The 13,917-nt window shown below is 37.8% G+C and overlaps 1 protein-coding gene across 4 annotated transcripts in view; it reads left to right on the top strand.

The window, feature by feature from the left end:
* Positions 1–6,034, top strand: part of cbfb (core-binding factor subunit beta) — a 43,994-nt gene extending 37,960 nt beyond the window's left edge. For 2 of the 4 annotated variants that reach the window (XM_084734690.1, XM_084734692.1), the window contains one exon: positions 5,439–6,034. In XM_084734690.1, coding sequence (XP_084590816.1) covers positions 5,439–5,483 — 45 coding nt within the window. In that variant the 3' untranslated portion in view covers positions 5,484–6,034. Of the gene's footprint in view, positions 1–5,433 lie in introns of all 4 variants that reach the window. The other 2 variants (XM_084734689.1, XM_084734691.1) reach the window with 1 other exon arrangement.
* Positions 6,035–13,917: the final 7,883 nt, after the last annotated feature.

Genomic DNA, 13,917 nt, shown 5'->3' with positions numbered 1-13,917 from the left:
AATTCTTGAAGCCTTGTCATTTTGGCAGATACAACATTTTTCATCCAAAAGCAGTGATATTCCAGTCATTCAAGGTCAGAAGGTACCTGTCAGGATGATGGATGGAGAAGCAATAGATCGAGGAGAAATGTGCCTTTTAACTATACACACATACACACACACACACACACACACACACACACACACACACACACAGTCTCCAAGTGCTCAGCAGAAAGAGATTTGGTGGTGAATGATGAGCTGGCACTGAAAGCATTAATATATCATTAGTATTGATCGTCATCAGACCCCCTGCTTTGACATACACACACATACACACACACACACACACACACACACACACACACACAAATACACACACACACACACACACACACACACACACATACATTCTGAGACACTTTCAGATACTGTACAGGGACATATGTGCACAAACTCGCAGATACAGCAAATCTGCTCTGACATGGTCACCACACACACACACACACACACACACACACACACACACACACACACACACACTTCTCAAGTATTGAGTTGTGGTTAAGCTGGCTATAGTGGCCCAGCAGGCTTCCATCTGTGTGTGGATCAATACAGAAAGCTCTCCTGCCCTTATGATTAGCAAAGACCACTCCTTTCCATGAAGACACAACCTCCAGGATGCAGTGAGTGAAAACAGTGAATATTTTGGTCAGCAGCTTGTTGAACGCTCTGTCTGTATGTTCACATTTCTACAGACTGGCTTTTTTAGAATTTGTCCTGGATTATATTTCAGTCTCGTCCACGTCTGTCATCTGAATGTATTTTAAATCACTGCAACCTCGAAATAGCATGTAACAGATATTGTAAATTGTAAACAGATAACTGAGTGTTTGCTGAAAGGAATATGTTTAATAAGCTGGAAATCCTTCTCTGATGTTCAATTATACATCATACTCTGTAGTCTCTGCAGAGCCATTGCAGGGCAGGGGCACACACACATGTAACTAATCACATGATTAATTGGGCTGCATGCCATTTTAATAATTGCCGGAGAGAACTGTCAGTGTTATTAGGTCCACCTGAGCTTGTCCTGCCATGACAAGTCAAAATGTCAGCTGTATCTGATGAAACTGATTCATTGGATAAAGAAAAAAAAGTGTGCTCATGAGGCTGTCAAGCTACAGATTAGCCAGATGTATCCAGGAAGCGAAATGACTTGTGAAGTACTAAATAGACAGATTTGACAGGAAAGAAATGAAAAGCTGGAAATACTCATTAAGTAAACCTGTCAGTCAAATCCAAACTTTACTTATCTTGCTCCCATGACAATTTTTGCTTGTATGTTGTCGTTCTTGTTAGTTTTTCAAGTTCCAAATTCTGCTTCAGTTTTCAATATTCACTGTTTAACATTAAATGCAAAAACAGCACATGGTTAAGGTATGGTTAAACTTCAATTCAAACAGATTTTTGGCCACTTGGGGGCAGCAGAATAAACTCACACTGACCTGAGCAGATGCCTACACCTGATCAGCAAGTTTTAGCTAGCAAACTCAGATCACATGGGCGAATGTAAGTCCTTTGTCTTCAAGCTCTGTTTTTGGTCTCTTCCAATTCTTGAGGGAAATGTCTGTCTCTTTAGCTGCTAAATTCTTCACTACGTTCACCAGCCAGTCACTAACATTTTCTGCATGGTGGTCAGTGCTGGAATTTGGTTTATCAGAGTTAGAGTGACAGCTACCCAAAACAGTGCAATGAAATAGTAATATGTAATAGGAAATCCAAAACAATGCGTAATGCCTCCTATGAAGCTTTATAGAGGTGAGAGGAACTGTAGGTTCCAAAGACAATTTTCTATGTATCACTACAAATGACTCCTTTCACATCCAGGTTGTCATATGAGCCATTGCATCCTGATTCATATCATTCAATTCATCCTGATATAGCAATGTTAGCTTTGGACTAAAACACTTAGTTGACATTCAGGAAAGATTATCATAATGGTTATGAAATGTCGCCATTAGTTAGGGGTGTCACGATTCTTTGCAATTTGATATAAGATTCAATTTGAGTTTTTGCATTTATTTTCCTGAGCCATTGTAAAGTTATCAAGTTTTTGCGATATAACAGCTATGAGGTGTCGCCTTTTAAGTGTTCATTTTTTCTTCAGATGCGCCAGATGCTGCAAGTGTGTGGAAGTGGAGAGAAAAATAAATACTTGATTCAGTTCTTGAAATTGAAAGTGCATTTCAATCAATTTTCTACTTAATTAATATTGAAATCCTGACACCCCTATCTCACACCATCACCTTGATTCCATTATCTCCATTTGCCTCCTTCCATTAACATCACACTACATCTTGCATTGGCACTTAACATGGGCTGTGAACATCCTGCTGAATGATCTTAGAAATGAACTGAGGGAGACTTGGCTGACACATGGCTGAACTTCAGAGCTGAGTTCACTGTGACACCACTTTGATCCCGAATCTAGCCGTTCTAATTGAGGCACTCGTGAGTACCTGATAGCAGCAGTTTTGATAAAGCAGCAGAAAGCTGTCCACAGGGGACAGACACAAACTGGAGTCAGTCTGGCTGTGAGGAGTCAAAATGGTGGTATGACATACTGTATGTGTGTGCGTGTGTGTATGTGCATGTGACTGTGTGTATGTTGCTATTATGGTGAGTCATTGAGATGACACAAACTACATTCCTGTTGAACTAAGCAACCCCTTTACTATCTCTGTCTGCATTTCTGTCTGCTCTGCTCTCTGCCTCACCTCTCGGCGCACTTTGTCACCTCCCTCTCCTTTCTCCCCGACTCCCCCCCCCCCCCTCCCAATTTCCCTCAGCTATCACTTAAGTGTAAACATATAACCACAAGTATTTTTTTTACTGCAGGAGTGGGTTATGCCACAGACTCACACACACATGCACACACACTACACCCAGTCAAGACATATATTTACAAAACCTGTCATGCTGATGGCCTCTAATGATGACCTAATAATCTGCATGGTGTGTGTATGGTCGTGAGCATGTGTGTGTGTGTGTTTATCTGTGTCAGACAGCCTGCATGTCAGTCACTTTATCTGTCTATCTGTCTCTCTGTCTGTCTGCCTCTCTGTCTGTCTGTCTGACTAAAATATCAGCATCAGTAGAGTGTATAAACGGCAGCACAGGGCCTTGTTGTAGTATAGCTCTCTGACCCCCTCTAGTGACAATTTGTGGAACTGTAACTTCTTTTTTTTCATACGTCAGCCTGGAGTTGCAGTAGATAAGTTTTCTTCACAGAACCAAACTGAGTAAAGCTGTTCTTACATTTGGTCTCTGTTAATTACCCTCCAAAAGGCAACATTTTATTTTAACTCACCATTTTGGGCGGTTAATAAAAACTACATAAACAGTTTATAAGGCAGGTATTTTTAAAGGAGAAATCAGCAATATATTTACTGTAATAAATTCTAAAATAACCATGATGTCTTCAGAGATTAAGTTGAATTACAAATTTCTTTTCTGGCCCGGAATAACTATTTGTCTGCTGGTTTCACGTTAATAAGAGTTAAAATTAATGCTGAATGTTTGCTGAAATAGTAAAATCATCAATCATCTTGTAGAAGCCGTGGATGTTAATAACGGGAAAATTGAGCAATATTTTAATGGAGTCAGGCAGGCAGTGAGACCAGCAGCTGCTCAACTTACAATCCAAATTGTGTCTTGACTGACAATTGAAAATTATTAAAGGAATAGTTCACCCAAAAATAAAATTTCAGTCATTATCTACTCACCCTCATGCCAATTGAGGGCTGGGGTTATTTTGTTAATCCACAAAACACTGTTGGAGTTTCAATGAATGGTGACCGGTTTTCAAATGTAAAAAACAACTGAAAAAAAAGTCGCTATACTGCTCATCTGGCATAATCTAAGTCCTAAAATCCTAACATGCTGTTTTCACACCATCACACCACACACACACAGTGTGCATGTGCACATGAACGTGGCTCCAAGCTAAGGATCTACAGTGAAGATTCAAGCTAAAAACATGTTATAAATAACATTTTTTTTACACAACTTGGCATGTTGGGGGTTTAGGAGACTTGGATTATACCAGACAAACAGGATGGAGGCATTTTATGTTTTTCTGTTCTGTTTTTTTTTCCATTTGAAAACTGCTCACCATTCACTTCCATTGTTTGGGAGATTCTGCAGCACTGTTTTCCTGTGGAACTCTTGCAGTATTTTGTGGAAGAAAAACACTTAACCAGACCTTCAATCAACATGAGGGTGAGTAGATTATAACCGAATTTTCATTGCTGGGTGAACTGTCCCTTTAACAGCTGATCACTTTACAGTGGAGGACTGGTTGTTGTTTGTTATTCTGGAAAGGAGGGGGCAGGAGGAAACAACTTGCTTTAACCGTAGACTGTGAATTAAATAGGATTTAAACCTATTTAATTAATTCTATGGCCCCTATTTGTTATTTGGACTGCTGCAACTGCAGTTGCTACGTATTGCTCCTTACACTTTGTAAACTACTCTTATAAGAATACATAAAACAGTAGCCCTTTCATAATATGCTAGTTAACTAGTAATAGAATGATTATTATTATTATCTTTATTAACAGAGCACTTCTCCAAATCCACATTACAAAGTGCTTAACACAAGGCAACATCTTCATAACAAGCAGATCATAAAAGCAAGCGAATAAAAACCAATAAAACAAATGAAACCTGAAAAAGGACAGTCAATGAAAATCAAGCAATCAAGTGTACTCACAATTAATAAATGCTTTATAACACACTGTCTCTGTTTTTACTTAAGTGATTTTATATGGCACGCCCATAGAGTAGGGCAGTTGACAAGAGGCAGATTTTAAAAAAAGGATGGTCAACATCTCGTGCGGCAGAGGCTGTCATTGTCGGGGTTATTTTTCAGACTTTGAAAAACTCCATCTAGGGTCACACAAGACTATGTAACTGTTATGACTCTTTGCAACGAGTAAACCGCACTTCAATTGTAACACATGAGGCGTACCCCTTAAAACAGCTGACGGCATAATTTGTACATGTGGTGAATTATTAAACACTATGAATAACAGTTCAAATCCTAATCAAGCTCATCAGTCCTGCATGTCTGATATCATTTTTATGTGCATATGCATTGAATAACCACTTTGCATTGAATGAAAAGGTCTTAAACACATTCATAAGCAGTGTGTTTATAAGATATATGATTAACTGTTTACATACTACGAGCTAGTGGTGCTTCACAGGAGATGCACCTCACAGTTGTTGATCATTTCAGTGGTGTGTTTCTTTATGCAAACTGTACTTAATTTGTCTCTTTCTCTCTGATCCCTTTCTTGCTGACTTACCTCCTCTCTCTTCCTTCCTTTCCTCCCTTTTCTGCCTCCCCCAACCTCCTTTCATCCTTCCATCCCTCTCTCTCCCCAGTCCAGACGACAGCAGGACCCCAGCCCTGGCTCAAACATGGCCAACGCTGATGTGGAACACAAGATGCGCTGAGGAGGATGAGGAAATACTGGAAGGAGGAAGAGGAGAAAACCAGGGCTGTCTGTCCATTCACTTTCAATTTAATCAACTGAAACAAAACTGCAATTGTAGACCAATTGTTCAACAGTATTTCCTAACAGGTTTGATATGATCTTTTTCACACACCAAACATTTTTGAGATATTTAAATGTATGACACAGGGAATTTCCTGAATTGATTGAATTGAAAGTGAAGTAAGCCCTAAAAAAGAAGGATTAAAAGAATAAGGACACAACAGACCTGGGCAAAAAGTAGTATATTTAAATAAAGAGGAAGGAACAATAAAACTTTATATTGCAAATGTGACACATCCAGGGCTGAAGAAGTTGTTGAGTCAAACGAGGGTTTCAGATTAAGTAGAGATAAAGTCATCTTAAAACGTTGATATTTTTTGTCCAGGTCTTAAAGAATTTGATGGATTGCGATAGTTTCAAGTACCAAAAGTATATTTTCTCTCAAAACAAGATGTTGAAAATAGAGGGGTTAAAGATGTCATTAAGGAGTGGAGGAGGAGGAGGAGGAGGAGGAGGAGGAGGAGGAGGAGGAGGAGGAAGACAGACAGAAGCCAGAAGGAGAAGAGAGAAGAGAGATTTGTTTGGCTCAGGGTCACGGTCAGGGCTTTTTGGTCAGGATTACCAGTAGAGCATGCAACAAAAGTGAGGAGTTCACAGTTTGATTCTGCATTGTTCAGTGTTGTGCAACATTTCACATTTGTGAACATGCCCTTGTTAACCCCCACCATGCCTAGCTCACTTCCTGAAACCTGCTGTTTTCTTAGACCAAAGTTCACTTTGCTGGAAAGGGAGGGGAGGGGGGGAGGGAGGGAGGGGAGGGGGGGGGATTACAGAGGGGGAAACTGAGTTACATTTAAAAAAAAAAAAAAAGTGGGCAGGTGGGAGGAGAGCACACACAGAGAGAATCGTGCCTGGTTTTTAGGATTAAGAAGTGTTTGCTGTACCATGATATCCACCATCTCTTTAAAGCATCACTACAGTGAGATGCCCTGACTATAGAATCACAGGTTATGTAGCAACAACAACCTCGATGCAGGACAGTTCAAAATAAAATAATAAAAAATAATAATAACTGCTTTAAACTCTGCAGCTCTGGAACTGGGGTGGTGATCAATTCAAACGTCCTTTTGTCTTCTGAGGGGTTTTGCACTATGTGATACAGTCAGTCTTTTTCCCCACATGGATTTTCTTTTGTATGCATGAAACCAAACACAGGCCTACCTATGTTCTTTGTTCCCTATGCAGCCTATTTATCATGAGAGCACTCTCTTTACAACGCTTGGATGAGGAATAACTGGTGATTGAAGGCTATTTTAATTGTGAAGATAAATTTGGACGTGCTCATGCTGTGGACCCAAATAGCAGCATGCTCAAACACAAACGCGTTGTTTTTGTTTTATTGAACCAGGATGTGTTTGTGTCCTAATGAGACACTTGAGTGGACAAAGTGCCTCTTTGCAGAGGTTCACTGTGCCACTCTGGTGTTTCTGTCAGCTAAAAATGAACCCCGAAACTGTGCATGAAGGTGGTGACCCTTCACTTTGGCCCTGGTCCTTAAAAGTCTGTGAACACCTCTGAACCAAAAATTAAGCTTTTTCAGAGCTGATGGTGTCATCAGAACCACGTGAAAACCATGTCACTCCAAATTTAGTGAGGAGAATGTCCTTCATAAGCTAAATAAACCTCTCAAAAAATGAAAATGCATTGTCGCAAAGCTGACAACAGGAATTCCCTTCTGAGTTGAAGTTTTGGAAAAACAGAATGCATCATCAGCTCCATGTGGCATCTGTCACCTCTATTATAGAAACCTTTGAACCTTTGTAATCAATACTCATAATTTACTGCTTCAAATCACAGACAGTGCAGCCTGTGGCACCGATTAGAATCCATCTATTGATCGATCAATCACTCAGCTATTCCTCATCATGAAAGGACTGTAAAAAGCCTAAATGCAGTCTAAATATTATTCCCTGTCCTGTTACAGCACTAGTGTAATGAAATGGTATTTTATGTTATTTTATCATTTTGTTTGTGTGAAAGTCATGATGTTTACTTTTTATATTACTTCTCACCTCTGTACATGTATTCGTTTTTGTTCATCTTTCAGCTTTGTTATGATCTAGTAGTAGTGGCGTTAGGCTATTTGATGTAAAGTTGAGTTGAAAATGTCTCCAGGACTTTGGTAGTTTTGAGGACTTTTGTTGCTTTTTTTTCTTTTTCATAGTTTTCATGTGTTGCTTTTATTAATGTTATTTTTATTTCTTTGTTGTTGTTGTGTTTTTTTTTTAAGGAAATCCACTTCCTGGGTTAAATACATTGAATGTGGATTGACTTATCCTGTTATTAGGCGATATAAATGTTTTTATATTGTGCAACTAGAAGCTCATTTCATTTTCCAGTGTGTTTTACATTTAGTGCACTCAACGGTTTCATTATCATTATTATAACCATGAAAACTCTTTTGTTTATTCATGCTTTTCTTTTTTTTCTCAGTCTGACTTATTATGAATTTTAATGAACTTTACATGAGCTAAGAAACTGGTGATTTTTTTATTCATTGATAGCCATGTGTTTGTAACATTTTACAAGAACTTTTGGAGTAAAGAAATGTGATCTCTAGAACAATAGTTGAAATTGAAATAAAAAAAAATGAATTGAAAGCTGAAACAACAGTAAATTTGATGATGGCCAGGTGACATTATTTTAAGATGCAGAAGAACTAAACGATCAAGCTCAGGGTACAAGACAAAAAAAACAAAACAATGCAGGATTTGGATACTACATGGAGGACTTCATTGTCATAAACTGAGGTCAGAAAATTAACTTTCTCATTGGCAGCCCTAGTCCATTTTTTTCCCACAGACATTTGAGAGTCTGGGGAGAAAAACTCAGCATACTGATCCTGCAAAGTCATCTGGCCCTGTGACTCTGCGCTTAATCAGTTCAAGAATGTGGAAAACATACTTTCTGTGTGAGGGCACCTTCGGCGTGATGAGTGGTGGATCTTTGTGGCCGAGTTTGATATAGCTATGTGGAAAAGCCCGATACAAGACGCAGCAGTGAGGTGGCGTTAAAGGCTTCGAATGAGGAGGTTGGGGGCATGAAGAGGGACATGGGGAGGCATTAGGGGGTATAAGTGGGTGCAGCACAATACGAGTGCTCAGGTCATGTTGGTGAAAGTTGTCATAGATTAACGTGTTACAGTGGCTGTTATGTTTCCATGAAGCTGATTCTTCACTTGCACCCAAGTGTTGAAAATGTTTACGGGCTCCAGCAGAACAGATCAAGGAGAAAGAGGAAAGAAAGGGTCATTACATCATTATCAAACGATCTATGAACCAGACTTTGGCGCCAGTTCTGTTGAAGTTTATGGGAGATGCTCTGTCAATCATCCTATCTGGACACCAACAATGAATAAACAAATTCATACATTCATACAAACAGAGACATTTCTTTATATAGTGTGTATATGTTGTGTTTTGCAGTCCTTCTCTGTGCGTCTCCCATAAGTTTTAGTAGAACTGGAACCAAAGTCTGGCAGCAAGCAGATCTTAAAATGTTCTTCAGTGATGTAATGGCCCCTCCTCCTTTTTCACTTTCTTTGGTAGAGATCAGGAAGTCATGGCTGTGATTCTGACAGTGTTGATGATTGTGAAAGCTGCATTTTTTTAATAATCAGATCGGTGGAAACTGACAGAGGCTTCAGGTCAGCACTGGGTGTGAGCCGGTATAATGAGACGAGAGATGAAGGTGGACAGTCTAGCCTCGGGTGCTTAGGATTTCTGTAGGTTTTTGGAAATCTGTAAATCATTAATTAATGGATTATGTGTGCTAGAATGAAACAAGGCTAATCGAGCCGTTTCCCAGATAAACCTTTGAAATAACATCACCCGTGGGTGGTCCTATGAAATCTGACATATGTGGTTCAACTCTTGTTCAACCCAAAAAAAGTATCTTTGTTGATTTAAACAGTGTGCTCAGGTCAAGAAACATCAGTGACGGATTGATTGATCAATTATCTACACCCAGAATCAAATGATTATCCATGTAAACAACTTAGCTGATGCTCCATCCATCAAGTTTCTTAATGCAGGCATTAAGGAAAAAAAATAAGCCACCAACATTTTCTTTCTTTGTTTTTTTTTTTTTTTTTACCTTAACTGTTTATCTTCTTATTTGTTTAAATTATTTATATGTTGGTTTTACTTAGAGACCCAAAGAAGAACTCTGTGATATTTAGTGGCTTGTACACACTCCCCCAGTTTCTCCTTCTGTGTGTGTGGTCTGTCTGTCCCTCTGTTTTAGGGTGGAGCTTGTCCTCTCTGGGGAATCTGAAAAAATGAGATATTCAATTCAAGATATGGATGTTTTTTTCATAATAAACATGTATGAATTCTTGTATTGGTTTCTCTTCTTTATACTTTCCTGTGATTAAAGACCGTACACGGCTCCGACCGTACCAGTGTTTCCACAGAAATACTGTAAAATAGTTCATTTTCTTTACTCTATCTTCTTTAATGTGGTCCTAGTCTTACTGACAAATAATAGAGGGTTCAGTGTATTTAGTTTTAGGGTGAATAAACTATAACATATATTTATACATAATGTATTTGAAAAAACAAAACACAACGAAGCTCACACATACAATTATTAGGATTGTACTTACTGTAAAATTATACAAGTTTATAACTCAAAAAAGAGGGAGAGTGGGGACAATGACCAGAAACATTAAAGCACTGCTGGATGAGAAGTATGTGGAAATACAACTAATGTCATGTTTTTAATGACCAGGTTAAATAATGTATTAATAAATCTGTAAAGACAGCTCCAAGGCAAGATCAAATAAGCTACTGTATGTTAAATAATCTTAAAGGTTGTAGTAAATAAATATTGGTAAAATGGTATATTAAGGTCTGGGTAGAAGGATCCTTGTCTACTCAGTGGAAAGAATCCATAATTGTTCTGATCTGTAAAGATCCAAGCTTGGCAGGGAGTTACAGGGTGATGGCTCTACTGTCTCATGGAGGCAAAGTTGTGACAAATGATAAATGAAAGATTAATTTATTATTTAAAAAGTTAAAGTTAGGTTAAGGAGAGTTGAAATGTTACCAAAGTGGTTTCATGAAAGGAAGAAGCACCGCAGATCCTGCTTTGTATTTAAAACATGAAGTCAGGAAACTTCATGTTAACAAACAAAGTTTAGTGCTATATTTTTCAATGTCAAAAAGACATATGACATGGTGTACAAAGGTTTTAATTCTCAAGTTGGGTTTTAAAAAATTTAACTGATGGGATCTCAAGTAGAATTAGTAAATGGAACATGTAAAGATAGTATACTATCTATAAGTAAAATAATTTTAGTAAGTAGAATGAAGGAAATTATTCTGAATAGTGTGTACAGGCGCATCTAAAGCTTTAAATAGTGGGGATAATATTTATCATTCCAGACTTAAATGTAATATCAAACTAAAGGGTTTTAATGATAACATATGAGTAGAGAAGAACTGGACAGATGAAGTCAAACCAAACACACAAAAAAAGTTTTGGTGGGTTCTGAGTCCAACTAAGTAATAAATACGTGCACTGAGATACAAGTAAAGACATAGTACTCAAAATATCACAAACAATATTCAGCATATAACTAATATAAATGTGCTTGTAAAATACTGTAAGGCTGAGATTTAATGTAAATCAAATCATAAATGACAAAGAAATGGTTGGTATTACTTCAGCTTTCAAGGAGAAATGAGAGCAAACAACAGAGGAAGAAAGGATGGCTTCATTATATCAAGGATGAGGTTTTAGTCAGGCCTGTTTGAACAGCTGGCCCACATTAAACATAATTAATAAACATGCTACAGGTATATGTAAATATTGTGGACTACAGCTTATACCGTAGACATAAATAATTGAGTAAAACACTTAAACTGCACTCCAAAAGAACCAAATATCATTAGGCATCAGAGAAATGTTACAGGAGTTTAGGTGATGTGGGACACAATACAAGAATTCCTAAAATTTAATGTACTAATGTAACAGGCGTTTTGATCAACTCGCCAGTCCAGAAGGTGGCGATAACCCATCTAAAAGCTATTTACCAGCTGCCATTAAACAACACATGAAGAAGAAAATGAACTATATTGATTGATTTCAGTAAATTTAATCATATTTTGCGGAGAAAAGTATTTGTTTTTCCCTCTGATGTTGAAGGTTCCTGATGGACCGATAACTTTACTTGTTGCTAAAGTTGCTAACCGCTAGCTGGCGTTAGCTACTTATCTTAGCCATGCAGCTAACGTTAGCTATTCTCCTATTTGCAGTTCGGGAGTCTATTCCGGCGTCAGCATTCCCACTCAGAAAATGTTTTCTCCATAAAATATAAGCTGTATATCTTATTCGTCTTCTTCTGTAGGGTTTTATAAAGAGAGCGACTGCGCCAGTAGTTGAAGTTAGTTGCTGCCATGAGAGCGTTTCATTAATCACGTCTATACACTGCCCTCCGGTGGTCAGAGCACATAACTACATCTAGTATAACTTTTATTTTGAACATTTCAACCGGAAGTACCAGCTTGACTAACCATGTCTAACTTGATGCTACTACAATGCAATTGTAGTTACCCACTGTGTCCACAAGAGGGCAATGCACTCATGATGACTGTGTATTGACTTTGGTAATATTAGGACCGCGCTAGGAAAAACTTAAATCAAGGTTTTAAAAAAAAAAAAAAAAAAAAAATGGCTGGCGTGGCAAGTTTATTTCTTTTGAGTCTTGACAATAAGCGAATGTTAATAGCACGGCTAGTGATAAGCTACATTATCGACACTCTGCCCATCAGGAAACTGTGTAAATCTCCAAGAGTTTTGGGGCAGGCAGCGATAGCACATCGGAGGGAAGACCACGGCATGTACAGTATGTTACAATCTTAAACTTACGCTGCCCTCCAGTGGCCAAAGGTTGTAACTGCATGTAATAAAACATTTATTTTTTTATGTTTTAACCGGGAGTAGGAGTATGCTATTGCGTCTAGCTTGATGCTACTAGAATGCAGTCGCAGTTACTCACTGTATCCACACGGGGGCAGTGCACTAATGACATTAAACAGAAGCAGATTGCAATGCTATCATTCTAATTGATACAGTACATTTGTTGTTACTCAATGTACCGACAAAGGTGACAGTGCGCCAATGACTGTGAATATAAGCAGATGGATTTGGTTAAGAAGAGGTCAAAGAGGTGTGAGTGTGGCAAGCTGATCTCTGTCTTTTGAGTTTAATTTTCAAATTATCCAGACAGTTTTATGGCGGAATTTTCTCCAATGTCACTCTTTTCAACCCAAGTGTACAGTGTGAATATCTTAGCTAGCAGGACGGCTACCAAAACTAGCCTAATTTACAGCTACAGATGCCGTTAGCTTCCTCAGTCCGTCACATTGCGCTTCATATATCGAATAACTACGCAGTTTAATTTAGTGCTGCAATTCATGACTGTGACCACTGGAGGGGAGTGAACTCTCATTATTCTGAATATATTAAAGTGAACCGTGATGAGTGCCAAGTTAGAATATATACACAAATATACACATTGCCACGACACAACCATTTCCGTTAATCCTTCAAAGTAAAAACAACAACAACAACAACAAAAACAAAAACAAACAAAACAAAAAAAAAAAACAAGCGCTTATAACTACACTGCTTAGTATGTTAATAAAATCAACAAAATTTTCACATAGATAGAATTTGTTGATTGACAAAGATATTAATTAATCTACAAATTTGTAGCTTGATAATAGTAATTAATAGTTTGTAGATTAATCATCTGTAGATTGATGAAGACAGGATTCCTTTTAGATTGACCTGCTGTTATATTGAATTTCAGTATTACAGAACTTAATGAAAATGAAATGGCAGTTGAAATATTATCCCAAAAAAAACGAAGGAAAAAAAACACAAAATCATTTAATACATTAAATCTCGTCTTTAACTAAATATTCATATGCTGCATATGGAATATACCTACAATAAGTCTCGCTTACATAAATTATTGTTAAATTTAATTAAATTTAATTAAGTGGGGCTCTGTTCTGTAAATATAATAAAAAGCCTTACCACGAAGAAGAACAAGATTTTCTTTTTTGCTTTTCATTAGTTTCAGATAGACCTGTTTTATTTAAGACTCGCGCATATTTAGAAATATTTTGGTCTATTTGTTTATTTGGTTAGTTTAGTTAATTTTTTCAATATTTTTCTTTATTGAACATGGATGAGCAAACAGTCAACAAACGTACTTCATAGAAATCTACTTAAAAGTGCTGGGGAAATCGACTGTGTCAGCTGACCAACACGTCACCGCGTCAACTGAGAACGTGCG

The sequence above is a fragment of the Lutjanus erythropterus genome, chromosome 13 (assembly GCF_056507025.1).
Source record: "Lutjanus erythropterus isolate fLutEry1 chromosome 13, fLutEry1.hap2, whole genome shotgun sequence".
NCBI lineage: Eukaryota > Metazoa > Chordata > Actinopteri > Lutjaniformes > Lutjanidae > Lutjanus > Lutjanus erythropterus.
This window is presented reverse-complemented; position numbering and strand designations above follow the sequence as displayed.